This window comes from Odocoileus virginianus, chromosome 1 (genome assembly GCF_023699985.2).
Source record: "Odocoileus virginianus isolate 20LAN1187 ecotype Illinois chromosome 1, Ovbor_1.2, whole genome shotgun sequence".
NCBI classification, from domain to species: domain Eukaryota; kingdom Metazoa; phylum Chordata; class Mammalia; order Artiodactyla; family Cervidae; genus Odocoileus; species Odocoileus virginianus.
Genome location: NC_069674.1, coordinates 68646741 through 68674031, shown reverse-complemented (window position 1 = coordinate 68674031; position 27291 = coordinate 68646741). Strand labels below are relative to the sequence as shown.

The 27291-nt window shown below is 41.7% G+C and overlaps 1 protein-coding gene across 5 annotated transcripts in view; it reads right to left on the bottom strand.

Moving 5' to 3' along the window:
* Positions 1 to 27291, bottom strand: part of PUS7 (pseudouridine synthase 7) — a 56582-nt gene that overhangs the window by 29137 nt on the left and 154 nt on the right. Inside the window, exons 2-7 of one of the 5 annotated variants that reach the window (XM_070469481.1) lie at positions 25938 to 26119; positions 12704 to 13124; positions 11772 to 11856; positions 11537 to 11638; positions 5560 to 5704; positions 588 to 605 (exon numbers count right to left, since the gene is read on the bottom strand). In XM_070469481.1, coding sequence (XP_070325582.1) covers positions 588 to 605; positions 5560 to 5704; positions 11537 to 11638; positions 11772 to 11856; positions 12704 to 13086 — 733 coding nt within the window. In that variant the 5' untranslated portion in view covers positions 13087 to 13124; positions 25938 to 26119. Of the gene's footprint in view, positions 1 to 587; positions 606 to 5559; positions 5705 to 11536; positions 11639 to 11771; positions 11857 to 12703; positions 13125 to 22298; positions 22537 to 25937; positions 26605 to 27291 lie in introns of those variants that run through there. The other 4 variants (XM_070469487.1, XM_070469470.1, XM_070469490.1 and 1 more) reach the window with 4 other exon arrangements.

Here is a 27291-nt window from a genome sequence, read left to right as displayed (position 1 = left end):
GCACTTCCCAGATGTTGTACAAGAATGTCCATGAGTCTCATGTGATACACAGATGCAGCTGCTATTGACAATGCATTTAACTCACTTCATTTCTGTAACTCGTTGAAACAGGCTGTGAAAAAATATTTTACACAATCCCTAGAAAAGTCTTTGTCTTTTAGAAATGTTCCTTTTTCTTTGTGCCTAAAATAACCCTTTAGCATGAACTCATGAATTCTTCATCTTTAGAGACACAAGAAACTTCTGGTACTAAAGTTACTTATACACCTGCCTTTGCCAAGGCAAAAAGCATTGCTTGACAGGTTAGTTATGTAAGCTACAATGTATAGAACAACCTGACCAATAAGTCATTTGGAAAACTGCCACGGCATGTATGCTTAAAGTATTACAGAAAAAGCACTGCAAGTATTTCTTTGGTTCTTGGTGTGAATTCCTTACAACTCATCCTCAGGAAATTGTGAACAGGGATACTATTTTTGGTTTTCCTTCCAGCTCCCTCAATTTAAGCAAAGTTGTCTATACTTAGTACTTGTGACAAAAATCATTGGCATTTCATTTTACCTACATGAAACGCCAACCGCTCTTACCTGCTGCAGTTCTGACCTCTGTCCAAATGCACAGCATAAAGAGCACAAGAGAGCAGTATTTAATTTATAATAACATTAAAGTGCTTTAGAAGTGAACATGCAAATGATCGCATGGGAAGTTGCTACCGAGGAACTCCTACAGCGTCTGGTGGTTATGTGGTGGGTTGACAGCGATTTAGACATTAACAATGGAATGTCGCAGAGGCAAACAGTGAACAAGCAGAAAACTCACCAACAGGTTCAAGCCTCCCTGTCTCAATGCCCTCACAGTGGCCTGTTCATTGATCCTCAAAGCTGCAGTCTGTGCCCACAGGACATAGCAAAAGGTGTGAGACTGGATGCAAAATGCCTCATCTGTTTTCTTAAACATGGGAGGATGTGTACCAGAACACTATTCGTAATTATCTTTTGGTTGTTGAGGCTGCAAGTGATGACTGTTTTGTATTGTGCTTTTCTGTGTTCATGAATTTCCTGCACTGATTTTTTTATTAAAAAAAAATGCAAAAATTATGGAAAACACTTTTTAAACCAATAGATTTAAAAAGAGGTTGAAGAGACATCCATCAAATGCAATGTTCTGACCTTGTCTGTATCATGATTTAAATGAGTCCTCTGTATGCAAAACGCATTTCTGAGACAATCAGGGAAAAACTGAACATGCACTGGGTATGAGATATTAAGAAATTATTACTGATATTGTCGGGAGGTGATAATGGTTTAGGGCTTTAGTCCTTTTCTATCAGATACATGCTGAAGTATTTATGTGTGGAATGAAGTACTACATACTATTTTCTTTAAAAACACCTCGGGCCTGGTGCACTGGGAAGACCCAGAGGAATCAGGTGGAGAGGGAAGTGAGAGGGGGGATCGGGATGGGGAATACATGTAAATCCATGGCTGATTCATGTCAATGTATGACAAAAACCACTACAATATTGTAAAGTAATTTGCCTCCGACTAATAAAAATAAATGAAAAAAAAAAAAAAAAACAAACCAAACACCTCAACAAGGGAAAAAAAGTGGGAGGAACAGATTCAACAACAAAATGTTAATAATACTGAAGATGGTTGATGGGTACACAGGGGCTCAATATACTACTTCCTTTACCTGTCTGCATGTTTGAAAATGTCCATAATAAAAAGTTAAAGAAATATTTGTGCTAAAAGTTGATGAAGTGTAAGCTACATTTTCCTCTAACTACCCATTTGGTACACTTAGTGACAAGAAACAAATGAAACCACAAGACTAAAACACTAAGTGCTATTACACCTTACGAGAAACCATGACAACCGATATGAGTTTGGCTCAGAAACATGCATCTTATTAGCAAATCCAAGCAGTGAGCATGCATTCAATTATCTCCTCTGTAAATAACATACAAGGATTCTTTTTCCAAGTGCACTCAGCACACAAACTGTTAATAATAAGCATATGTATTGATTAGCTGGAAATGTTTTGAAAAATGGAAAATCAGTGAGTCTCAACTTCCTTTGGGCGATTTGCTTGACTTTATAAAACTCCAAATCCTTGGAATGCTAGATAGCAGTTTAAGTTAATTTAAAATAACTTTCACACATTTTTGAGACACACTGATTTAAAATGCGAAAGCAACGAATTCTCAGGCTAGGAAGCAACCTTCTGATGGTCTGATACTGCAGCCCCAGGGAGAGGAGAAATAGAATCCAGATAAAAAAAGAAAACTACATTCAGGAAGATTCATGTATTGAGCAGAGATCCACATGAATAAAGAAGGAAAAACATTTGTAGCTCAAGAAAGACGACAGGATGGGTAGCATGCAGAACATTCTTTCCTTCTCGTTCAAGACAGTTTCCCCTGCTGCACCCCCGCACACCCACCCTGCAGCTTACTCTGGGGTCCTGCTCCAGCCACCATCACCCAGCTCCCTCTCCATCAGCTCCTCCCCTTCAATATATCAGTATGCTCAGGGCTCTTGCATTCCAGTCAAACCTATGTCTCCCTCTCCTTAAGCATGTTCCCTTTCTTTGTCCTTCTCTTTATGGTGGATTTACTATCTTCTATCCTAACCTACTGTGTGAACTGGTTTCCAATCACTCCACTACAACTGCTCTGGAAAAGACAGCAATGATCCCCAAGATCCTAAAAATTGGTGGACGTGTTTCAGAGTTCTTATCTTGTTGGACCTGTCTGTAATATTTTCCATGGCCAACCACTCCATCACTGAAATCCCCTCTTCCTATGGATTCCGTAACACCAGTCTCTCCCAGAAAATGAACTTTTTATCTGTCTGGCTCTTCCTCCTTAGTCTCTGCAGATTCCTAGATACAGGTATGCCCCTTGGAAACCATTAATTTCACATAGAATGGATTATCTCTACATAGTACATGGTGAAAAAAAATTTTTAACTTAAGTCTTTAAAAAGTTTTTTGGATATGTACACTGTTTATCTCAAAATATAAGTTAATTTCCCTGAGTACATGGTCCATGATAATTATATAGTATTTTCAGAAAAATACCATAAGTATGCTTTGGTAGATAAATCAATGTGCCCTGTCTATCAGGTTGGATTAACACACCAAATAACATTAGGGTTAAAAGAGCTGGTATCAGTAATTTGTGTTTGGCCATCATGATTTAGAGTCTATCACACCTGTTTTTAGGCTGCGTGGCTCTATCTGAGGTTAAGAATGTTGCAAACCTGCTACATGGTGCATGACCCACCAATAACAACTGATGTCAGGGTTTGGTAGTAAGGGAGCTCAACACATTCCAACTTAGCTTTGCAATGAGGCTTTAAAAGCTAATCTGTTCAAATGCCAGGCAAGGTGCCCTAGGAAAATGAGCCATCACTGTTTCTGGGTTCTGTCTGTATAGGCAAGAACTGCCGTCTCCAGACACCAGCTCTCCCTACGCTCCCAGAGTTGCTTACTTGAGGTGGCCCCCAGCTCGCAGGTGTGGCCAGACCTGGAGATGCTCACGGGCGCTCCGGTGCCAGTCGGGCCTCTGAGGAGGTGGCAGAGAACACGCAAAGAGCAGGCCTCTAGTCCATCTCTGAATAAACGCCACAGCCCCTCATGCCCAGAAGGGCCAGATCTGCGTCCACACACTGATTCAACTGGATCTGCCCTCATGCTTCTTTTTTATAGTGAGAAATTAATATTTTATTGAAGACATGAGAAGGGAAAGGGGTGGTTCATGTCACACAGCTCAGTACCTCATTTGGAAAACCTTAAGGAAATTTTTTATTTGGGGGGGCGAAAAAAGGAAGGTATGGCATGGCGTAAGCACAGAAAAGGTGGATAAACACAGAACACCAGAGATCCGGCACCACTCACTTGAGGGGTAAACTGCCGGCCACTGTGGCCTGCAAATATCAAGATCACAAAACTTGGCTGCCTCCAAGGAGGACCAACCATTTCCAAGAAGCAACCAGTCTGAGAAACACAGCCTTCTCCTTTTCCAACCTGCTTCCTTAGGATCACAGTTGTCAGAACAAGACCCTGCCTCTTCCTCCTGCCTTTGCAAAAAGGTGGCTGACCGATGAGGACTGCCTCTCTCCAAGGAACATCTCCACAGCAGCCCTTCTCAACCTGGGTTCCTGGAGAGAATTAAGACTGAATGCAGCAAATCATCTATGTAGGAATTCACCTTCTCTCCTCCACTGCTAGATAAGTTACCAGCTACATACCACTTGTGGGAGAATGTAAAACACACAGTCACTCATGTCACTCCCCACTGGGCTTAATTCTCCTGGACAATGCTGGCTGCAGAACAGCTGTCAAGGTGATATTTTATACTGTCACTCAGACATCAAAGAAACATGGCACTCAAGCCATCAGCCTCTGAACTGAGAAGTGATTAACAACTCATGCCCTCAAGCAGTCCCAGAACACATCCTCTCACTGCCCTTTCTGGTTAGCTGCTGAGAAGTCACCTCCAACCTCCACTTTCTCCTCCCCACTGCTCAAGGATTCTCACTTCTACATCACTATCCAGATCTACTGACTCGACGACATGATTTTCTCAGGCACCGCTAACTCTTATTTCTGCTCCCGTTTTTCTCACATCCTCTCCTTTCACTAGAACCACAGTTAGACAATTAAGGCTTCATCCACTCACAGCATTATCCCAAGAGAATACTGACAAAGCACTGATGGTTTGAACAGTCTTCTGTTATGTAACAATTGTGGAGTTTTACTCCAACAAATGTATCTAGAAGTAACTTTTCACTAACAGGCCTCATCAATGGTAGGGGAGGAGGTGAGCAAACAATTTTTCCTTTTGTAGTTTTCATAAAAATTTTATCTACTGATCTGACAGATAAAAGAAGAAAAATTATCATCCAATATTTCTTAAGGTTATATGCAAAGTTATTTTCATGGCTGTAGAACAGAGAACATAAAGAAACAGGATTCACAGACAACACACCCACTTCAGACGAATGCTACTCAGGGAAACATGGGCTTGGGTGAAGGGGTGGTTTTCTCTATATTCCGTGTTTTTTGTGTGTAGTCAAGAAGGTACTCACGGGTGGAAAGCAGCGGCACTGTCGATACAGGGACTTTGCAGAATATGCCACTGGGAGAGGTGCCAGGCAGTTTCTGTTCATCTGAAAGCTTTCTTACCTCCATTAAGAGGACAGAATGAGCAATATTCTTCTGTCTTCTTCTTGAGTTACCACTCAGCCTGCCCTGCTCTTCAGGGAACGTATTAAATTACACAAGACTCTCTCTCTGGCACCACTGTCATTACAGCAAATCTGTACTCACATGTAAGACCTACTGCCCCCTTTACCAGACACACGATTGTGCGATTGTGATTGAGATTTCAGATGCAGGATTGCTCTAGCATCTGAAGGACTGTTCACCTTCTTTGAAGGAATGATACAGTCAATATCCTTCTCTGAACAACTGCAAAATGACCCTTGAGTGTGAACAGGCAGGGAGAATGAGGAGGCAGAAGAAACGCCGCCGGGTCACAAGCCCACTTACTTGCCAGAGCCTTTCTTCCAGCGGCATGATAGGCTACAATGTATTTCTTCCCCTCTCTGTCTTCTGTTTTTGTCTCTAATCCTGGAAACAGAGATTTAATCGCTTGATGGATGATGGTTCTTTTCTCTTTGGTGTCCTCAATAACCTATTAAAAACACAGATAATGATACTAATTTAACAAACATTAAATAAAGGAAATAATACTAAAGAATTAGTAAAAACACTACTTATCTTAATAATGATATAAAGTAACCAAAGTAGAAGGGCACAATTTCAGAAGTCTTTTTTTACTTTATTTTTTTATTGAAGTATGGTTGATTTACAATGTTTCAGGTGTAGAGGAAAGTGATTCAATTATACATATATAATTACAAGATATTAAATATAGATAGCTCCCTGTAGTATATGGTAGGTCTTTATTGTTTACTATACATATATTAGTTTGTATCAGTTAATCCCAAATTCCTAATTTATTAGTCCCTCACCCCTTTCTCCTTTGGTAACCTTAAATTTGTTCTCTATATCTGTGAGTCTGTTTCTGTTTTGCAAATAATTCATTTGTATCATATTTTAGACTACATGTAAGCGGTATCACATAGTATTTATCTTTCTCTGTCTTACTTCCCTTAGTAGATCCCTCCATGTTGCATATTATTTCATTCTTTTTTATGGCTAAGTAGGATCCCAGCATATATATGTACTACATCTTACTTACCCGTTCATCTGTTGAAGGATATTTAGGTGCCTTTTATATCAGAAATCTTTTAGACCTTTACAAACTGCAAATCCTAAAAATCCATTTATTGAGTCTGTCCAGCTGCCAGGTACTGTTACCAATCATTTTACAATCACTTGTCATAATTTAATCCCCATCAGTTCCCTATCAAGCCACCAGCACATTTATTTAGAGATGAGGAAAGTGAGGCTGAGAGAAGTTAAGATTATATATTTGGAGGGGAGCAGAGGCAGATGTGAATTCCAGGCCATCCAATTCCACAGTCACCCATCACAGATGCTCTCTTTCAGGGACTCAGCTAAACAATGAACACCTCAGGACTCACAGACGGAAAAGCAGGTGAGCTGTGTGTTTGGGGATATCAGAAACTCAATTCCCTGAATAATGCAATCTAATCTACTCCTGCGTCTAATGAACCCTGCCCTATACTGAGGAACTTTATAACGACAATTCAGTATATTTGTTTACTAAAAGAGAAAAATCTACATCAAGAAAATGTAAACTTACTAGTTATACAACTGTTTTTCAATTTCTTAATGTATCTTACACTGAGAAATACATTTCATACTTGGATTCAGTATCCAGCAATATATATTAATATAGGATGGGTTAGTTGCTAAGTCGTGTCTGACTCTTGCGACCCCATGGACTGTAGCCTGCTAGGCTCCTCTGTCCACGGGATTCTCCAGGCAAGAATAATGCAGTGTGCTGCCATTTCCTTCTCCAATATATTAATATGTGTATGTACCTTATTAAAAATCTAAAGCAATGTACAGAACAGTACTTAACCCTTCTAATGTGCAATACACTGTTATTTCCTATTTCATTACGTTATAAAAATGCTGGTTAGCAAGAACAGTTTCTCTGAAGAGGTAAACAAAAATCGACAAATCTCTGGCCAGGCATTACAAATAAAATAAGAAATGAAAGAGGAGAAATAACAACCAATAACACAGAAATACAGAAATCCATAAGAGAATACTGTTAACAACTATATGCCAATAAAGTTTCTCCACCAATCTAGAAGAAATGGATGAGTTTCAAGAACATACAGTCCACCAAAACTCAATCAGGAAGAAACAGATAATTTGAACAGACGGAGCACTAGAAATGAAACAGAATCTGTAATAAAAAATACTCCCTGCAAACAAAGGTCCAAGACCAGATGGCTTCACTGGGGAATTCCATCAAGCATATAAACAGAAACTTACACTGATCCTTCTCAAACTCTTAAGAGGAGGGAACAGTCCCAAAGTCATTTTAAGAAGTCATCATCCCATACCAAAACCAAAGACATTCATTATAAAGAAAAATATTATCTTTGATGTAAAAAATTTTAACAAAATATTAGCAAGCTGAATCTAACAACACATAAAAAAGACTATATACTATAATCCAGTTGGATTCATCCCAGGGTCACAAGGATGGCTCAACACATGCAAATCAATCAATGTGAGGGACTTTCCCTGGCAGTCCAATGGTTAAGACTCTGCTTTCACCGCAGGGGGGCACAGGTTTGATCTTTGGTAGGGAAACTAAGATCCCACATGCTACAGCCAAAAAAAAAAAAAAAAAAGAAAATTAAATTAATGTGATACACCACATCAACAAAAGACAAAACCATATGATCATCTCAATAGAAGCATAAGAAGTATTTGATAAAATTTAACATCCATTCATGATATAAACTCTTACCAAAGTAGGTACAGAAAACAAACAAAAGCAAAACTAAACAAATGGAACCTAATCAAACTTACAAGCTTTTGAACAGCAAAGAAAACCATCAACAAAAATGAAGACAATCTACCAACTGTGAGAAAACATTTGCAAATGATGTGACTGACAACAGACTCACTCCCAAAATATAAACAGCTCATACAGTTCAATATAAAAACAAAGAAAAAAACCAATCAAAAATTGGGCAGAAGATCCAAATGGCTATTTCTCCAAAGAAGATAACAGACATGTGAAAAGATGCTCAACACCGCTAATTATTAGAGAAATGCAAAACAAAACTACAATGAGGTACCACCTCACACCGCTCAGAATGGTCATCACTAAAAAGTGTACAAATAAATGCTGCAAAGGGTATGGAGAAAAGGAAACACTCTTAGACGGTTGGTGGGAATGTAAATGGTGCAGGCACTATTTAGAATAATCTGAAGTTTTCTCAAGAAACTAAAAATAGAATTACCATACGAACCAGCCATCCCACTCCTGGACATATATTTGGACAAAACTATAATTTGAAAAGATACATGTTTATGGCAGCACTATTTATAATAGCCAAGACATGAAAACAACCGAAGTATCTATTGACAGATGAATGGATAAAGATGAGGTATTTATACAATGGAATACTACTCAGCCATAAAGAATGAAATAATGCCATCTGCAGCAACATGGATGGACCTAGAGATACGTACCCTAAACCAAGTAAGTCAGAAAGAGAAAGACAAATAAAATAGGATATACCTTATACATGGAGTCTAAAATATGGTACAAATGAACTTATTTACAAAACAGAAACATACTGACAGACACAGAGAACAAACTAAAGGTAACCAAAGGAGAAAGAGGGTGGGAGAGGAATAAATTAGGAGTTTGTCATTAACAGATACAAACTACTATATACAAAAACATAAAAAACAAGGTCCTACTGTATAGCACAGGGAACTAACATATTCAATATCTTATAATAAACCCTAATGGAGGGAATTCCCTGGCATCCAATGGTGAGGACTCCATGCTCCCACTGCAGTAGGCATGGGTTCAATCCCTGGATGGGGAAACTAAGATCCCATAGGCCACAGTGAGGCCAAAAACACACAGAAACAAACCAACCTAATGAGAAGGAATATGAAAAAAGAAAAAAAAAATGTATATATATATGTGTGTGTATATATATATATATATGTATATATATGTATATATATACATATATATAAACTGAATCACTTTGCTGTACACCAGAAAATAACAACACTGCAATGAAAAAAAAATAATGTTGGTTAAGATACAGCACACTAATTTCATGACCCATTGGTGGACTGTAACCTGCAACCTAATAAGATGCAATATAACTACTACTAGCTAAACCTAAGAATATTCTAGCAAAATAAAAAATATAAATGAATATGTATGTAAAAGAAAAATACATTATAATATAGAAAAGAGATTTTTCATATCAAAAAGTGAGTCTTGGGGAATCCCTGGTGGTCCAGTGGTTAGGACTCTGCAGGTTTGATACCTGATGGGGGAACAAGTTGAGTGACACAGCCAAAAAAAAAAAAAAAAACACCTGAGTCTAGATCTAGAATTCACTGGAAGCAATGAGATGGAACCATAGTTTGTATGTATGAGTGAATACATATTCAGATCTCAAAAATTCAGAAAGTTTATCCTATTTTATAGATGAGGACACCTACCCACAGTTCATGCTCTTTAAGGTAAAATCTTTCAGTAGATGGCATAACTATAATTTTTAAGGTGATAATAAATCTTGCCATCTCTGTAGGAAAAAGCATATTATAGAGATAATATATTACTGCACTGCCTGGACCATCCTCCTAGAGTGCTCTCAAAACCAATTCTTGGGAATTTTCTTCTTGGCATTGTTGACTATTTTGTCTATGAGTAAATTCAGTCATTAAAGATCTCTACAATTTTAATAGTACATATTTCTGAGAAATTTAGGTGGGGAGAAGAGGAGATGAGGGTTGGAGGCAAATAATAAATTCTGAAAGTGAAAAAAGTGAAAGTGACATTGCTCAGTAGTGTCCGACTCTTTGTGACCCTATGGACTTTGCCTGCCAGGCTCCTCCGTCCATGGGATTTTCCAGGCAAGAATACTAGAGTGGGTTGCCATTTTCTTCTCCAGGGGATCTTCCTAACCCACGGATCGAACTCAGGTCTTCCATGTTGCAGGCAGATTCTCTACCGTCTGAGCCATGAAGGAATCCCCCAAAATTCTGAGAAGTTACAGTAAACTCTTTTTTTCCTGGGAGCAATGGAAGTGGCAATTTCAGACAACCCAAAATCCAGTAAGTCACCAAAATATAGTACAAGATGAATTTAACACAAACTTACAATTCTAAGTCTTGTGCTATAAGATTCTTAGAATCTTGTAATGTATTTTCTTTGCTACAGAGACCACCTAGAGCTGCTGTGTCCCTTATGGTGACCACCAGCCATACACGGCAACTGAGCACTTGAAACATGGCAAGTCTGAAATGAGATGTGCTACAGTATAAAGTGACACAGGATTCTGAAGACTTAGTAGGAAAAAAAGAAAACATGTCATTAGTAATTCTGAAAATACTGATTATATATTTAAATACTTTGATAATAGTAGGGCAAATAAAATATATCATCAAAATTATTTGCTTGTTTGTTTTTACATTTTTTGAAGATGTGATATTAAAAACAAGTCTCGCATCACAATTTCACTGGACAGGACCATGGTGGTGGTAGTTCAGTTGTTAAGTCATGTCCAACTCTTGTGACCTTGTGCACTGTAGCCCACCAGGCCCCTCTGTCCATGGAATTCTCCAGGCAAGAATACTGGAGTGGGTTACCATTTCCATTTCCTTCTCCAGGGGATCTTCCCAAGCCAAGGACTGAACCCACGTCTCCTGCATTGCAAGCAGATTCTTTACTGCTGAGCCACCAGCGACAGCACTAACTGAAAAGAGTAAAACCTCCGTAACAAACAGCTTTTAAAAAGGCATTTACTGTTCTACTTGGTAGCTGAGCCCTTTTTTGGTATGAACAGAAGTAGTCTCAAGATAAGCAAAGCAACACTCCCTTACCTCCTTCCCCCAATTCCCCTCCCTTCCAGTGCCCCGTTTGAGACCAGGAAGCCTTTGGAGCTGGGGTCACGGCCTCCCTGTCAGGACCACACTGTCAGGCTGTGATAGTCCTTTGCAGCAGACACTGTGATACAATGGTCACTCTGCAATTCCAAATAGCAGATTTTTTTGTCGATTTATGGTCATGTAAAAAAAATTTTTTAAAGCAAAAATATAACTTCTTTTCTTTTGGCCATAGTTTATCTGAATACTTGTTACCTGTCACTGATAAAAAACATTTTTTAACACAGTGCTCTTTTAGATCAAATAGGGCAAGTCCATCCTTTTGTTAACTACTGTAATTCTTCCAGAAGACACTTATTAAACATCCACCCAAAAAGACGCAATGAAAACCTTAGAAAAACTTTTCACACGTTTCTGAACTACTTACCTCAATGGCAACACTGGTTTCCTTGTTTTTAAAAAGCTGGAGCTCTTCTAAACGCTGCTTTTCTTCAGCTGTTAAAACTGTAAATACATCTTCTGAAGGATCCTTTAAAATAACCATGAGAACTCCCAGTGAGTCACACACAGAATGTGAGGCTGTCAAAGCTCTGTATTTCTATGATCTCCAGGAAATATTATTTTTATACAGAAGGTGACTTTTGCTAGAGAGCTGTTCCTACCTCTTCATCTACTGGGACAGACAAGTCACTCAAATGGCTGATTCGTCCATCTCTTCCTATTTCGTGAACAACGAAGTCAGAGTATCTGAGGAAAAGAAAATCAGAGCATTAACATTTTGCTGCCTATTAATTTTAGGAGAAAGTTTGTCAACAGTAAGCCTTATTATTGTGCAAAACAGGTATTAAAAATAAAAACTTTCAGTGCAAAGTCATGTAGTTATTTTTTCTGGTTTCATGATGAAGTCTAATCCACACCTTGGCCTGGTACGAGGTACGGAAAAGACCTTCTGGGCTTCTAGAATATTCTTCCAGAAAAATGCCTAGATCAAAGCTTATTAATGTTGCCTTATGGTTATATAGGTCATTCTAAAGTGAATCATGAAACACAGCAAATTTAATTAAATTGTAAGCCATTGTATCTACCTTGGGCCACCCTGAAGCTTACCTTTATGCTAGATACTTTACATACATTATTTAAAGTCCTATTAACTATTCCCAGGTAGCATGACCCATTTTTCAGACAGGGATTCTGAGGCTCAGAGGAGTTAAGTAACTATCACATCCAGATCCACCTGGCTACAAAGACCACCTTCTGTTAATGTGGCCCATTCAGGTAAAAGAGTTTAAGATTTTAAGACCAATGCAAGGGAAAACTCGAAACCATTTAATTACCATTGAAAGTAATTTATTTTAAGGAAATACCCATTCACATACTAACAAAGCATGCCACAGGGAAACTGCTATTTTTTACTCATTTTATATTCAAATAGTTTCATTACTCATTTGGGCAGCTTTCCTTCACCCTATCCCTGACTGACCATTGGTGTGAAAAATCCTTGGGGACAGAATGCTGAATGGAAGAATAGACTGATTTCTCTTTAAAGTAAAGAGTTAATAAAACAAAAATAACTTGATAGGAAAACAAAACGAACCTTTCTTTTAAGATCCCTGAGAATCCCTGGTGAGAGCTGACGAACTTGGAGATGCCCACATCCAGCTCAGACAGCCCGTGCTTCATCATGTCTGCAAAGCTCTCCACTTCCTCCTCCTCCTCGCCCTCCTCTGAGAGGCCATCTTCCTCCTCCTCTTCCTCTGACGGAACTTCAGAGGTCTTTTTACCCTGTCCAGCAGTCTCGGGAGGCCCAGGCACCTTTTCGCTGCTGGGTAGAGAGCTGTTCTCTAGCCCGTCCTGACCTGAGGCTGGGCAGCACTCTGAGACCTTCTGTCTCTTGGCCTCCTCGGCTGAGGCCACACGGTCATCATCTTCGATGGCAACGGACCCCCGTTTCAATGACACACTAGTCAATTCTGTCATCTCCACTTTCAAGTATCCAAGAGAACATCTAAGAGAACCTCTCAGAAGGAAGAGAGCAGGTGGTAAAAATCACTTCTACACAGAATTGGGTTTCAGCAAACAGAGGCACAGTTAACTTTGTTCCTAAGGTCTTAAGGATCAATTATTAAAATAATTCTTCCAAATATGCTTTCAGTGGCATAGAAAAAATGGTACAACACTTCTGCAGGGAATTTGATATCAAAAGCCTTTAAAATATGTATGCCTTTTGACCCAAAAATACTTCTTTAAGGGATTATCCTAAGAAGTTAATTAAAGTGCTTCAAGTTTTAGCTGTAAGGATGCTCATCTCAGTGTTTTTACATTAAAAAAAAAATTAAGAACAATGACATTAAGGTACATAAGCTGAACAAAATGTAAAAACAATGTTCAAAGAAACTGGAAAAGGCAGTTACTTCTAGAAGAGGGTATAGGTGGCTGGGGACAGCAGGAAGACTTGTTTTCACTGAATACCACAGTTGTATCACCTAACTTTTGCTTCATGGATCTTGCTATCTTTTCAAAAAACTGATTAAGATAAACGTGTACACATATATTTACTGACATGAACACATACTCATACCATGTCATTTTTTTTTCTTCTTTTTAAAGCAAGGAGAATGAGGTTTCCCTAGTGGTCCAGAGCCTTCCAATGCAGGGGATGTGTGTCCGATCACTGGTCGGGAACTAAATCCCACATGTCTCGGGACAACTAAGCCTGAGCCTCAGCTACTGAGCCTAAGCACTTTAGAGCCTGGGTACACAACTAGAGAAGCCCACATGCCACAATGAAGACTCAGCACAGCCAAAAAATAAAACATAGACTTAAAAAAAAAGCAAGGAGAATAAAGAGTTGTTTAAGTACAGAGTTTCAGTTTTGCAAGATAAAAAAAGAGCTTTACATATTGACTGCACAACGTGTATGAACTTAACACTACTGAACTATATACTTAAAAATGGTCAGAATGATGTTGTGTATATTTTGCCACAATTAAAAACATACAGATCATTTAAAGCTAGTACACAAATTACTGAGCAAAAGTCTAGGAAGCCGTATATACTTTGCAGTGCAGAGCACACATTTATTAATATCTAAGACTGCAAGTGCCTGTCTAATCTGATTTTATCTGATGCTCTAGGTGAAACAGGGATAAGGCTTTTTCTTACTGTAATTATATTGCTATTTAGTCGCTAAGTCATGTCTGACTCTTTTGTGACCCCATAGACTGTGGCCCGCCAGGTTCCTTCCATGGGACTTCCTAGGCAAGAATACTGGAGAGGGCTGCCGTTTGCTTCTCCGGGGGACCTTAACGACTCTGGGTTTGAACCCGTGCCTCCGCATTGCAGAGTGGCTGCTTTACCACTGAGCCACCTGGGAAGCCCTGTATTAATTATATGCAGAGATGCTTAAAGTAACATACAAACTCAGTAAACATAAAGAACATAAATGAGCAGAACATCCTAGTTCTCCTAGTTAACCAGAATCTCATCTATAGACGCATCTACAGCAGAGCAATAATGATGAACTGAATTTTAAGAAACCACATTTGATCTTGCCTCATTGTCAAAAATCAAGAATGGAAAGAAAAGGAAAAGGAAAAAAGGATCATGACGGCTACAAAAAAAAGCGGGGGGGGGGGGGAGGTAGAGAAAAATGTCAGTAAAAATAATTTTGTTTGAAAGACAAAAAAAAATTAAGAAAATGGAAGAAACCAAGAAACAGGAACAGAAGTGAACTGCAACTAGGTATACAATTCATAAAATTATCTCTTAATTCAAGTAAGAAAGCACTTATTTTTTACGTGTTCTAAGCAAGGTTTAGCAAAAGAGAACACTGACTTATGTGATGTTGGTGCTATTTCATTCTCATTTTATTTCAACAAAACTGTCCTCAGAGCTTGTACACCAGTGAGGGACGCAGACAGGGCCTGGGGCTTACTTGGAGACACGGCAACCCACAGAGGACCACGGGGCTCTGGCGGTGAGGGTGTCTGAGAAGACCCCTTCCTAATCAAAGGCCAGAAGTGAACACAAGAGCTAAGCTTCGGGGACTGCGTAAGAAAGAGGCTGTGGAAAAGGGGGGAGGAAGGTGGTGCGGCATGCACAGGAGCTGGAGGAACCCCACCAGGCTGGCCCCGCATCACAAAGAGCAAAGCCTACGAGAAGAAAGCCTGGAGTTAAAGCTGGGAGCTGGCTGAAGCCACAGCAGGCTGAATGGAGGGAATTACATCTGAAAAACCAAACTGCCATCTGATTCATGAGTCAGAGACAGTTCTCGGCATCTTTTCAAAGAGAAAGATGGGGTTAGGCTGGGAGATTAGGTAAGACAACAACCGAGGAAAGAAATCAGCTTGATCTAAGGCTGAGACAAGGGTAACAGAAGGCGGAGGTGGGTTCAGGAACATTTAGGAGGTGGTGCGGACAGGACTGGGTGACCAACGTGGGAGGAAAAAGGAAATACTATAGGATGACTCAGGTTTTCCATCCTAGGGACTTGAGTGGGTAGGGGAACTCTTCCTGACAGGGGGACCCCAGAAAGAGGCGTGGGGGCCTGGGGGTGGGGAGGGGACAAGCGCATGTACAGTCCAGCAACGCTGCTGGCACCTGGCGGACATCCCTGAGTCACTTATCACACTGTGTCACACACAGTCTTCCCCCCAAACCCACAATGGCTCCCCAGCAGCTGTGTGGCCCTCGACCGGGGACTGAGCGTGTCTTGTGAGCTGCTGGCCCGGAACAGTGGCCTCCGGAGTGAGCAGCATGGCTGCAGAACTGCCTGCAGGAAGCCAAGAAGAAGGCGCGGCCACCAAGACACCCCAGGTTGTGAAGACACACCTGCGCAGTGTGATTGTCCTGCCCGGGGTGGGGGGCTGCACGGTGGGCATCTACAATGGCAAGACCTTCAACCAAGTGGAAATTAAGCCTGAGATGACCAGCCACAGCCGAGGTGAGTTCTCAGTCGCCTACAACCCGTGACATCTGGGCCACCCACTTGTCCCAATTCACTCCCCTCAAGTAGCCTGCCAGCTAAAAGAGACATAGACATCTCTAGAAGAAAACAGCCCCCACCCCCACCCCAAGTCCCCAGCTGGCATGACAGGATCTACCGGGAGGTCGTGATACCCTTCCGAGTCCTGCAGCCTGCTCTCTTCAGGGAGGGCTCAGGCTTTATCATGAGCTGCACATCTACCTCCTTCCCAGAATGCAGAGAACTCATCATGCTCTTTCTCAACAACCTGAGGGCCACGAGCCTTGACAGAAACACTGGTTACTTCCTCTTCCCCATTCTGCTTCGGCACCGTCCATCATCCGCTGTGTTGATTTCCAATCCTCCACACACGCCTCTAACTCAGGCCCAGCCCCCACAGGTGCCAATCCCAGCCTGACTGCTCACAGAACTCTCTCCAGTGGGAGGTCCTCCATATCTGTATTCTCAGATCAACCTAGTCTCACCTGACTGGATGGACATGAAACTGAGCCAGCTCCAAGAGAGACTGAAGGATGGGGAGCCTGGTGTGCTGCAATCCCGGGCGTTGCAGAGTCCGACACAACCGACCAGCTCCACACCACCACCACCTGTCCTTTAAGACTCATCTGAAGACCTTGAGGCCCAAATCCCATGCCCTCCTCTCTATTAAGTCCACATCTTCCCATTTTACCTCCCTTCACGTGCACTACCCATATAGGCACCCCAACACCAGGCTTTCCCGCCCCACCTTCCAGCTGTGTAACTGGTCAGGGTAAATACCCTCTCCTAGCCCCTGTTCTTCAGCTGAAAAACACGAATAATATGTGCTTCCAAGGACCGTTGTGAAAATGAAATGAGATGACAGAGTGGCTAGCCACAGGTAGGAACTACATAAATGCTAGTCTCTTGTCCTCCTTCAAGAGGTATGCAGACTCTCTGAGGACATTAATTCTCTAATACCTGCCAGAGAATCCAGAGAAGTATAATAAGCATCAGTGGATATTTTTGAGACGTCTTGAAACAGGTGCTGAAGCTCTTCCCCATCTACAGAGATCAAAGACACACTAAGCAGCAATTCCCCAATGAAATACTGGTCCTGGGCGACGACATCAACGGCCACTAACATCACAAAAAAGAGACAACCAGACGCTGCAAGCCCCTGAAACGACATGCTGTTGTCTATGAAGTTCTTACTGACTGAAACTATGTCTACTAGTCTAGATGGCATAAAGAGACAGATGTTACGTTCACCACCACCACGGGGAAGCGATCAGCAGAAGCCTGAATGTGGAAAACTCAACAAGGATCAAGACAGTCCCTCAACTAATGAATAGCAACAGGAAAAGGAGGAAAGAGGAATGTACAAATAGATAAACCTGGATCTTTCTTTGAATCCAGGTTTAACAAGCCAACGGTTAAAAATGTATTTATGAGACAATCAGGGATACTGAAACAGTGGGGACAGTTGATGACATTAAGATAGTATGGTCAACTTTTAAGGTGCAATATCACTATTCAACTCAGTCGCTCAGTCATGTCCAACTCTTTGCAACCCCATGGACTGCAGCACGCCAGGCTTCCCTGTCCATCACCAACTCCCGGAGCTTGCTCAAACTCATGTCCATCGAGTTGGTGATGCCATCCAATCATCTCGTCCTCTGTCATCCCCTTCTCCTCCTGCCTTCAATCTTTCCCAGCATCAGGGTCTTTTCTAAGAAGTCAATTCTTCACATCAGGTGGTCAAAGTATTGGAGCTTCAACTTCAGCAATATAAACACAGTGATATTGTGGTTAAAAATAGAATCTCTATGTTTTAGAGATACAGACTGAAATCTTTATGGCTGAAAAGATATGAAGTCTGGACTTTGTTTCAAAATAATTTACCAGTGGTGAATGCAAGTGGAGTGGGGTACAGATTTAAAACAAGACTGGCCATGAGTTGGTAATTGTTGAAACTGGGTGATGGGAACATGGGGATGTCATCATGTCATTCTGCCTACTGTATATGTCTGAAATGTTTTACTATAAAAGTTCAAGGTATAAAAAGATACACTAATTATTCTACTGTCATCAAACCACCACTCTTCCCAGCTCTACAGCTCCCTCTCTCCGATCACCTGTTCTTCAAACACACCAAGACCTCCAGTTCCAAGATACCACCTCTTCCATCTTCATTTCAAGTACTCCAAAGCTCAACTCCAAACTCCTAACCAATGCTCAGCACTCTTGCTCACTAGTCCTGCTGCAAGATCCCTGCTAAACCTCAACTGAGGACCAATTCTGCTGCCTCCACCTGTACTCCTGGCTGGAGAACACAAGGCCAGGTGAGTGGACTTCTCATGACAACCCTCCAGGCTGTCTTGCCATCCCTCCAACTCCTGTGTGCCATTCACAAAGAAAACAGGGGTCCTCAGGCAGGGCACCTCCTACCAGCACATTCACAAAACCCCGTTATAACCACTGCAGGCAACGGCAGCCCTCGGAAGGGAGGTCCAGACTCATTTAACATTCACTCGCTCCTCGTACCTGTACTTCATCCCCTCAACAAACACTCACCATGCACCTCTGTGCCGGGCACTATTCCAGGCACCACACACGACAAAACACGACACACAAGCAAGTCAAATAAACACCCCGCCAGCATGAAGCTCACGTTCAGGTGGAAGATCTACTCCATGCTTTTCTCCTGCCTCTGGAGGTGCTCTTTTCCCCTCCTGCTCAACTTGCTGCTTACATCTGGCTTCCCCGGGTTCCTTCCCCGGTTCTGATCCCTTCTCAGTCTCGTTTTCCAGCCAAGACCCATCTCGAACTCCTTGTTCACTCAAGGGTCCAAGGCAACGAGAACAACAGCTAAACAATGATAGCGTGTGCACAGTAAGTTCTTTCAAGCCTCTCTTCAGCCCTGTGACTTACATGTCATTATTATTCCCACCTTAGCCCCTAAAAAACTGAAGCCCAGAGAGTATCTTGCACTAGTTCACACAGCTAGTAAGAGGTGGAGTCAAACATCAAATTCAATATGCCCTAAAGTGATCCCATCTTTTCCCACCACAAATGCACTTCTTTTAAATTGCATCTCTTACCTCAAAAAATCTTACCAACAAATTACCAGTCACCTAAGCCAAAATACGGGTATCACTCATCTTCCCCTATGTGAATGAAATTCTAGAAGGCTTAGGACAGCATTGTTACACCTAACATCCCTAGAATGAGGATATTAGCAGATGGTGGCTCTGAAGTATCAACCACTGGTGTCAACTCTTGTTTGGTGAGTGGCAGTTTGGGCAAGTGACTTGGAGTCTGATCTAGGCTGTGCCATTTACCAAGTGAGCCACCACTCTGAAGTCTCAGTTCCTTTCTCTGTAAAGCAGAAAAATGATGACATGGTCAAAGGTCTGATCTAGCTGTTGCTATTCAACTATTGGTCATTAATATTTATTACGGATGCTTTCCACTGCAGAACTGTGCTGCTGAGTCTGGGAAAAACATCAAAGCTTCTTATGGTTCTTTTCTGGGCTAATGGTTAAGCATGGCTTTCTCCTTCAAACATTTCAATTTTAAGAGACCCTCAAAGCACTGCCAAGAGCACCAAATAAACGGGCCTTTAGTATTTTTTTGGCAGTCTTTTTCTTGATACTTGTGGACACTTGCCTGATCTCTTTTTCTTGTTACATTTAATTGCAAAGACAAGCTCATTAAACAAAATTATACTTTCCATTTGTTTTAGCCGATGGTCCTAATATAGACATTAATAATTAAGGTGTATGTAGCACAAGTGATTATAAATCACTTAATATATATTTTGTTAAGTTCTGTCTATGGGCCTAGAAGCTGAGAACATATTTACTAGAACAGCTGTGCAAACTTCTGGACCAGGAGAGGCAGAATTAAAATCAGCATCAATTTCTTAAGCAGAAAATAAATAAACGAGAAGACTGAAATGAAATATAATTTCTAAATAAGAGAGGACCATGTGAACATCCAAGAGACTGAGAAGAATTTAACCAGAAAGATGGAACAACCCTGACTGCACCCATTCGACTGCTCCAAGGAAATGAGCTTTGCATTCAGGAAAATCCAAATATACATATTCAAGTCTTCTACAGGTAAAGCTGTAAAAAATGACTGGCTTTAAAAAAAGAGAGGAAAAAAAAGGGGGCGGGGAGGGATGGGAAGTAAAAGGCCTAGCTTTATGAGTTTTTAAATGGTATTAAAATTTCAAAAATGTTCGGGAAACATAAAGCTGCACAAGTACACTATCCGTAATAATAAGATAGCATCTCAAATGTCAAGCAATCTTTTTTTTTTTTTTTTTTCATCAAGCAATCTTTATTAGAGACCAGAAACTTGATGCTTCTGGGAAGAAAATGAAATCCACTGATACGTACCCATGAACTCGAAGTCCTACACATTCATTAGAGGAAATACTAAAGTAATAGATTTTATTTCTTTTACACTCCAAATGAACAAAATGGGATTAGAAATTTTACATTTCAACAGGTTTTAAGTTTTTCAGTAAGAAATTAGATTCACAAATAAGCTTCCTCTACAATCCACAATAAAAATCAAGTTTAGCATTTTCAAAATTTTAACGCAACATTGATAGTCCCTTAACATTATTTCCTGCAAAATGAACGTCGAAAAAACAGCAATATTAGTCTCAATCTTGTCTGTACTTCAAAACCCTCCACAACTTATCCTTTTAAAATGCATCTCTCAAAAAATAAAATAAAATGCATATCTACTCCTCCTCTGCAAACCACCAAGAAGCCCTCCAGCTCTCATAATAAGGAGCCCTCTCATTAGGGCAGGACACACACTACACTCTAGTATGTGAAGTAATGAAGTCCGTTAGATTTGTTCATTTCACAGTTATTGAACACCTCCGATTTGTCTGGCACTGTTCCAGGCACTGGGGAAAAGAAAATTTTCTGCCCCCGCTGAGCTCACATATCAGAGAAAAAAATTAAAACAGTCTCGGGAAACGCACACCTGTAAAAGTCACAAATCAAGCAGAGTAAGGACTGTGAGAATAAGAGGGGGGCTCTTCAGTGAAGTCTAAGGAGGTGCCTTGTGAGCAAAGGCTTGAAGCAAGAACTAGACATGAAAAGGTGTGTGTTCTGGGCAGCAGCCGAAACAGGGCCAACAAAGGGTCTGAAATGGGAGCAAACTTAGTCAAGGGACCAGCTGGAATGTAATTTCTCTCTCCTTTCTGGGGCCAAAAGCCATGTTTTACTAATCGCTCTACTGCACCAGTTTCTATCAAAATATAAAGTTCAAAGGGAACTGTTGGCTACTCTGCCTGATGACTGACCAAGATCACTGCACACCCAGCAGTCCCTTTTCAGTGAGTTTACAGGAGTCTGATTTTTGACAGTTCCCTCAACAGCCGATGCATCCCCAGGTGATGGGGCATGCCCGATTCACAGATTAGAGACTTGAAACAAAAACCAACCTTTGTTATCCTATAGATTTCCGGGAAAAAAAAAAAAAGTGGTCTGACAACAGAACTAAATATGTGAAAGACTAAACTCTCCCAACCTTATTTCTTGGCAGGCCCTAATACCCAGGCAATGAGAGTGTATTTTTAAATCTCTCGGTGCAGGGCTGGAGGTAAAGACACCTTGCGGATTAGTTTCCACACACCCAGCAACCCCCTGCTGCATCCACTCACTTAAATCTGACCGAGAAAAACTCTGGTTTGCTCCTATCCTGGGAAACGTGTATGAAACAGTCACCTGAGGGCCTGCCCGGCACACAGTAAGATCGCTGTTAGTAATGAGAGAGAAATAAGAGGGTGAAAGAACGTGGGCGGGCCCAGCGGTGCAGGGGGGAGCAGTAAAGGGCTTCAGGATAAAGGCGATTGTCTCTTCCGGGAGGAAGAAGTTTAGGAACCCTCGGGGGCAAAGAAGAGGAGGAGTGGGACAGGGATCCACGCGCCTACAGCGCCGCTGGGAGGAGGAGAGAGGGCGCGGCGGCTGCTAGGACCCGCCCGGAGAGCGGGGGGCGGGGCTGGCACCGCCGAGGCGCAAGACCAGCCGGGATCCAGCCGCGCTCCCGCGGGCACGATCCGTAATGGAGGCGCCGTGGACGCGCCGCGGGCTCAGAACACGACCGGGACTCCTTCCGAGTCCATGCTGCCCCTCCAGGCGGGGTTTTGGGCAGGGGCGCCGGGCCGAGGGTTGGCCGCGGAGCCCAGGAGGCAGAGGGGAGGCCGCACACTTACCCGGGGCCTGAGAGCGTGCGCGCGGCGCAAGCCGGGCGACGAGAAGGCGGGAGCGCTGCTCCGGACGCAGGAGGAAGGCGGAGGTAAGGGCCACTCGGAAAAACCAACCGCGAGGGCAGCCCAGCATAGGCAGCGAGCGCGGTTTACGCCGAGGCCCCCGCAGCGCTCCGTCAGACTCGCAGCCGCCTCGCTCGCACACGTGCGGCGCACCGACGCGAGGCTGCCTGCTGGCTCCTCCCCTGAGGGCGGAGCCTGCCCTCCGCCGCCAGCCCCGCTTTTGGCCCTGCCCACCGGTCAGGGGAGGCAGTCTCACCCACTTCATCCCGCTCCTGCTTCTCAGACCTGGGGAGGCATCGCGCTCGCATCTTTCGGCCTCGCAACCTGTGGGGGCTGGAGCTCACTGTGGTCCTTTAACTCTAGGAGCTCACAGGCTGCCGCACTTGCACTTTGGGGGGTTATAAACCCAGAGAGAAATTGCAGTGTCATATGGTAATTATGTCCATGGGGGCAATGGGGCCACAGAGTCGGACATCACTGAGCGACTGAACAACAATGGTAATTAAAAAATTTTTTACTAACTCCCATATAGTTTTCCATAGTAGCACTTCAGTTCAGTTCAGTCGCTCAGTCGTGTCCGATTCTTCGCGACCCCAGGGACTGCAGCAAGCCAGGCTTCCCTGTCCATCACCAACTCTCGAAGCTTGCTCAAAACTCATGTCCATCTAGTCAGTGATACCATACATCCATCTGATTCTCTGTCGTCCCCTTCTCCTCCTGCCTTCAATCTTTCCCAGCATCAGGGTCTTTTCTAATGAGTCAGTTCTTCACATCAAGTGGCCTAAGCATTGGAGTTTCAGCATCAGTCCTTCCAATGAATACTCAGGACTGATTTCCTTTAGGATGGACTGGTTGGATCTCCTTGCAGTCCAAGGGACTCTCAAGAGTCTTCTCCAACACCACAGTTCAAAAGCATCAATTCTTTGGTGTTTAGCTTTCTTTGTAGACTTGTTTTTAAATCCTGGGTTTACATGTGGGAATCTGGTTAGCGAATTATAGATAATTCGTGCAGACAGGTAGCATTCTATCCTGCCTTCCTCTGATATTCATCTCAGTTAAGTACTTCTGTCCCTAATGCATGTACAATCACATATTCTTGAACTGTGGTTAGTTCATAGGTTAATGTCCCGATGACAGCAAACTGCAAATATTTTTACCACCCGCACACAGTAGAAATTCAATCTAAATTTAATTTTTGCATACAGTTGGCCCTTGAACAATACAGGGGTTAGGGGCACCGACTCTGTTCAGGTGTTGTTGTTCAGTCACTAAGTCGTGTCTTTGGCACTCAGCCTTCTTTATGGTCCAAGTCTCACATCTGTACATGACTACTGGAAAAACCATAACTTTGACTATATGGACCTCTGTCACAGAAGTGATGTCTCTGCTTTTTAATATGTTGTCTAGGTTGGTCATAGCTTTTTTTCCAAGGAACAAGTGTCTTTTAATTTCATGGCTGCAATCACTGTCTGCGGTGATTCTGGAGCCCAAGAAAAGAAAATCTGTCACTGCTTCCACTTTCTCATCTTCTATTTGCCATGAAGTGATGGGACCAGATGCCAGATCTTCGTTTTTTTGAATGCTGAGTTTCAAGCCAGCTTTTTTGCTTTCCTCTTTCATTCTCATCAAGAGGCTCTTTAGTTCCTGTTCACTTTCTGCCATTACGGTGGTATCATCTGCATATCAGGTTGTTCATATTTCTCCCAGCAATCATGATTCCAGCTTGTTGTTCATCCAACCCAGCATTTCACATGATATACTCTACATGTAAGTTAATGAAGCAGGGTGACAATGTATAGCCTTGTCATACTCCTTTCTCAATTTTGAACCAGTCAGTTGTTCCATATCTGGTTCTAACTGTTGGCCCACAGACAGGTTTCTCAGGAGACAGGTAAGTTGGTCTGGTACTCCCATCTCTTTTGAGTATTTTCCAGTTTGCTGTGATCCACACAGTCAAAGGCTTTTCATAGTCAATGAAGCAGAAGTAGATGTTTTTCTCTGTCCAGTGGAAAATCAAAGTATAACTTGATAGTCAGCCCTTTGTATCTGCAGTTCCACATCCACGGATTCAACTCACCGTGGATGATACAGTGCTGAAGTATATATTTATTGAAAAAAATCTGAGAAGCGGACATGGATAGTTCAAACTTATGTTGTTCAAGGGTCAACTAACTGTCCTTTAAAAAGTATCTTCTCTGAAACTGTGGCCCAACTCCTTACAAACACATATGGAAGAAAGAATATTCACATTTCTTTGTACATTAACTAACTCCGTGGTCAAAACTTACCCTCTTTGCATTTCAGCCTAAGCTGCCTTAGACAAGGTCCAAGTAAAATACGCATTTTTACTTTTTTTGTTCTCCAAAAAGGCAGTTCTTTATTGGCTCTTATAGTTAAAATAACAGGAATGTTCAAAACTTCTTGCCTGTTCCAACTCCCTTTAATAAATATTTGACAGTTTAATGTTAACTTTAAAATTATATCCTTACATGTATATTATGTATAATATTCAGGATCCTGCTTTTACACACCGGCACTATGGAATGAGCTTCCCTGGTAGCTGAGACAGGAAAGAATCCACCTGCAATGCAGAAGACCTGGGTTCCATCCCTGGGTGGGGAATATCCCCTGGAGGAGGGCATGGCAACCCAATCCAGTGTTCTTGCCTGGAGAATCCTCATGGACAGAGGAGCCTGGCGGGCTGCAGTCCATGAGGTTGAAGAGAGATGGACACGACTGAACGATGAAGCACAGCACCATGGATTGCTAACTGCCTAAAACACGGTTTATCCCTTGTTTCATCCTTACTGTCTCATATTCTGCCCATCTTAGATGACTCTTTCCCTTTTCCAGATAGTAGTTAATTGGTTTTTGTGCTCCCTCAATCAATGCAAACATATCCCTTGTTGAACTTACCTGTAACTCAATCTTAAATTAATATTCATGTCTATTTCTTTCACAGGACTGAGAATTCTTCAGAGGCAAAATTTTGGGTTTAGAGTAATTTTTTTCTCTTAATTTATTTTTTAAAATTTTTATCAGAGTTATACATATCTGTGAGTTAGAGTCAATTCTGCAAAAATCCTGTAAGTTTTGCAATGAAACAGCAGAGACTATATTCCCACCTCACTCCTTCCCTGTTTCTTCTTCCTCAAAGTCATTTCACCTCTTTCAACTGGTTATTTTAATTTTTACCTTCATTTCTGTGAAATGTTTGCATTTCTATTTCTTGCTGTGTCACTTTTAGTCACTATCTATTGACTTCATTTAATGAAAAATGAGGGTTTATCTTTTCTTCCTTCCCTTAGCCATTCCCCAACCCCCACCACACTTCCCACCTCTTTATATGCCCAGTATCGTTATATTGTACTTGTAAAACAGATTGTGTTAACTTCATTATGATTAGGCAAACATCTTGAGCAAAGTAATATACTTTGATTAATTCTATTCCCTTCACAGTTTTTGTTTTTCTTGAAATTAATAATGGTCTTATTTTACCATTAAACCAAGCCCTGCCTTCTTAATGATTGTTAAACTTCTCTCTCCAGAGACTCTGACAGATAAGGAGTTCTATCCACTCACCTTTTCAAAGGAATCTCTTCTGGAGCCTTTTGACCTGTACCACCTATGTCAAGTGCTCAGTTGTTAGGGCTTCCCACTTTATTTTTCTCCTGCTGCTGTATCTTCTGTTTCCCCTATCACATGCATTCTTTTCCTTTGTTTAGTCCTCATCTTAATGGAGTACAGACATCTCCAGTAGCTTCCTGAGGAAGGAGAAATAAATGAAAGGGAAATTTGTTGAGGTCTTAAATGTCTGAACACACCTTTATTCTTTATCCACATTTGATTGGTAGTTTACTAGTCATGTACAGAATTTCAGTGTGAAATAAATTTTCTTTTGAAGTTTGATAGACCTGCTCTGATGTCTTCTGGGTTTCTTTGTGACCATTGAGAAATTGAATGATATACTGATTCTTGATCCTTTCTAAATGATCTTTTTTTTTTTTTCCTGTCTGGAAGCCTAGGATTGTCTTTTTGACCTCAGCGTTCTGAAGTTTCACAGTGACAAGCCAGGGCGGTGGGACCCAGTTCAATCTGGAAAATCATGACCTTTGGTTTGGAGAAATTTTCTTTAATTGTTTTGCTAGTGATTACTCTTTCCCTAATCGCTGCTGTTGTTTTTTCTTTTAGAACTCTTATTTTTTGGATTTTAACCCCCCTGGAGTGCTCCTCTAATTTATTTTTTCTTTCCTATTTTTTACTTACTTGACCTTTTGCTTCCCTTCTCCCCCCCACCCCCACCCCCAGCCCCGGATACTTCCCAACATTCATCTTCCGACTATTTTATTGAAGTTTTCATTTCTACTATTATACTTTTTTGTCTCTAAGTGCTCCTTTTAAAATAGTAGACTGTTACTGCTTTATAGTTGCAATGGGGTTCACACATCTCGGGATATAAATAAAGTTTTCTCCTCATTGAATGCTTTCTGTTTTCTCTAAGGGTTGCTTATTTCCCCTCCTCCTGTTCGCTTCAGTCTCCATGGTAACACTCGCACGTTTGTTTTGAAGCCCTCAGATCCCTGGGTTCTCTATTTAACTCCTGTTGGCAATCCTAGCCCTCCTCCTTAGCAAAGAACAGGCTTCTTTAGTCTCTGCACTGGGTGAAGTATATATTAGATGCCGAGTCCTTTTCCTCCTTTCAGCTCCCAGAATGTTTACAACCAGATCTGCCTCCTCCAGGTAGAAGTTGGAGCGTCACCTCTAGGTGTATTTGATCTGCGGTAAAAGAAGGATCCAAAGATAAAAGACTGGAAATTCCGCAGCTAAACAGTCCAACCAAATTACATTAAAGCCAGTCGACAAGCCCCTTCACACTCTCAGAACATCTGGTATATCATCGGAAATATAAGTTGAAATGACTTAAATGGAATTTATG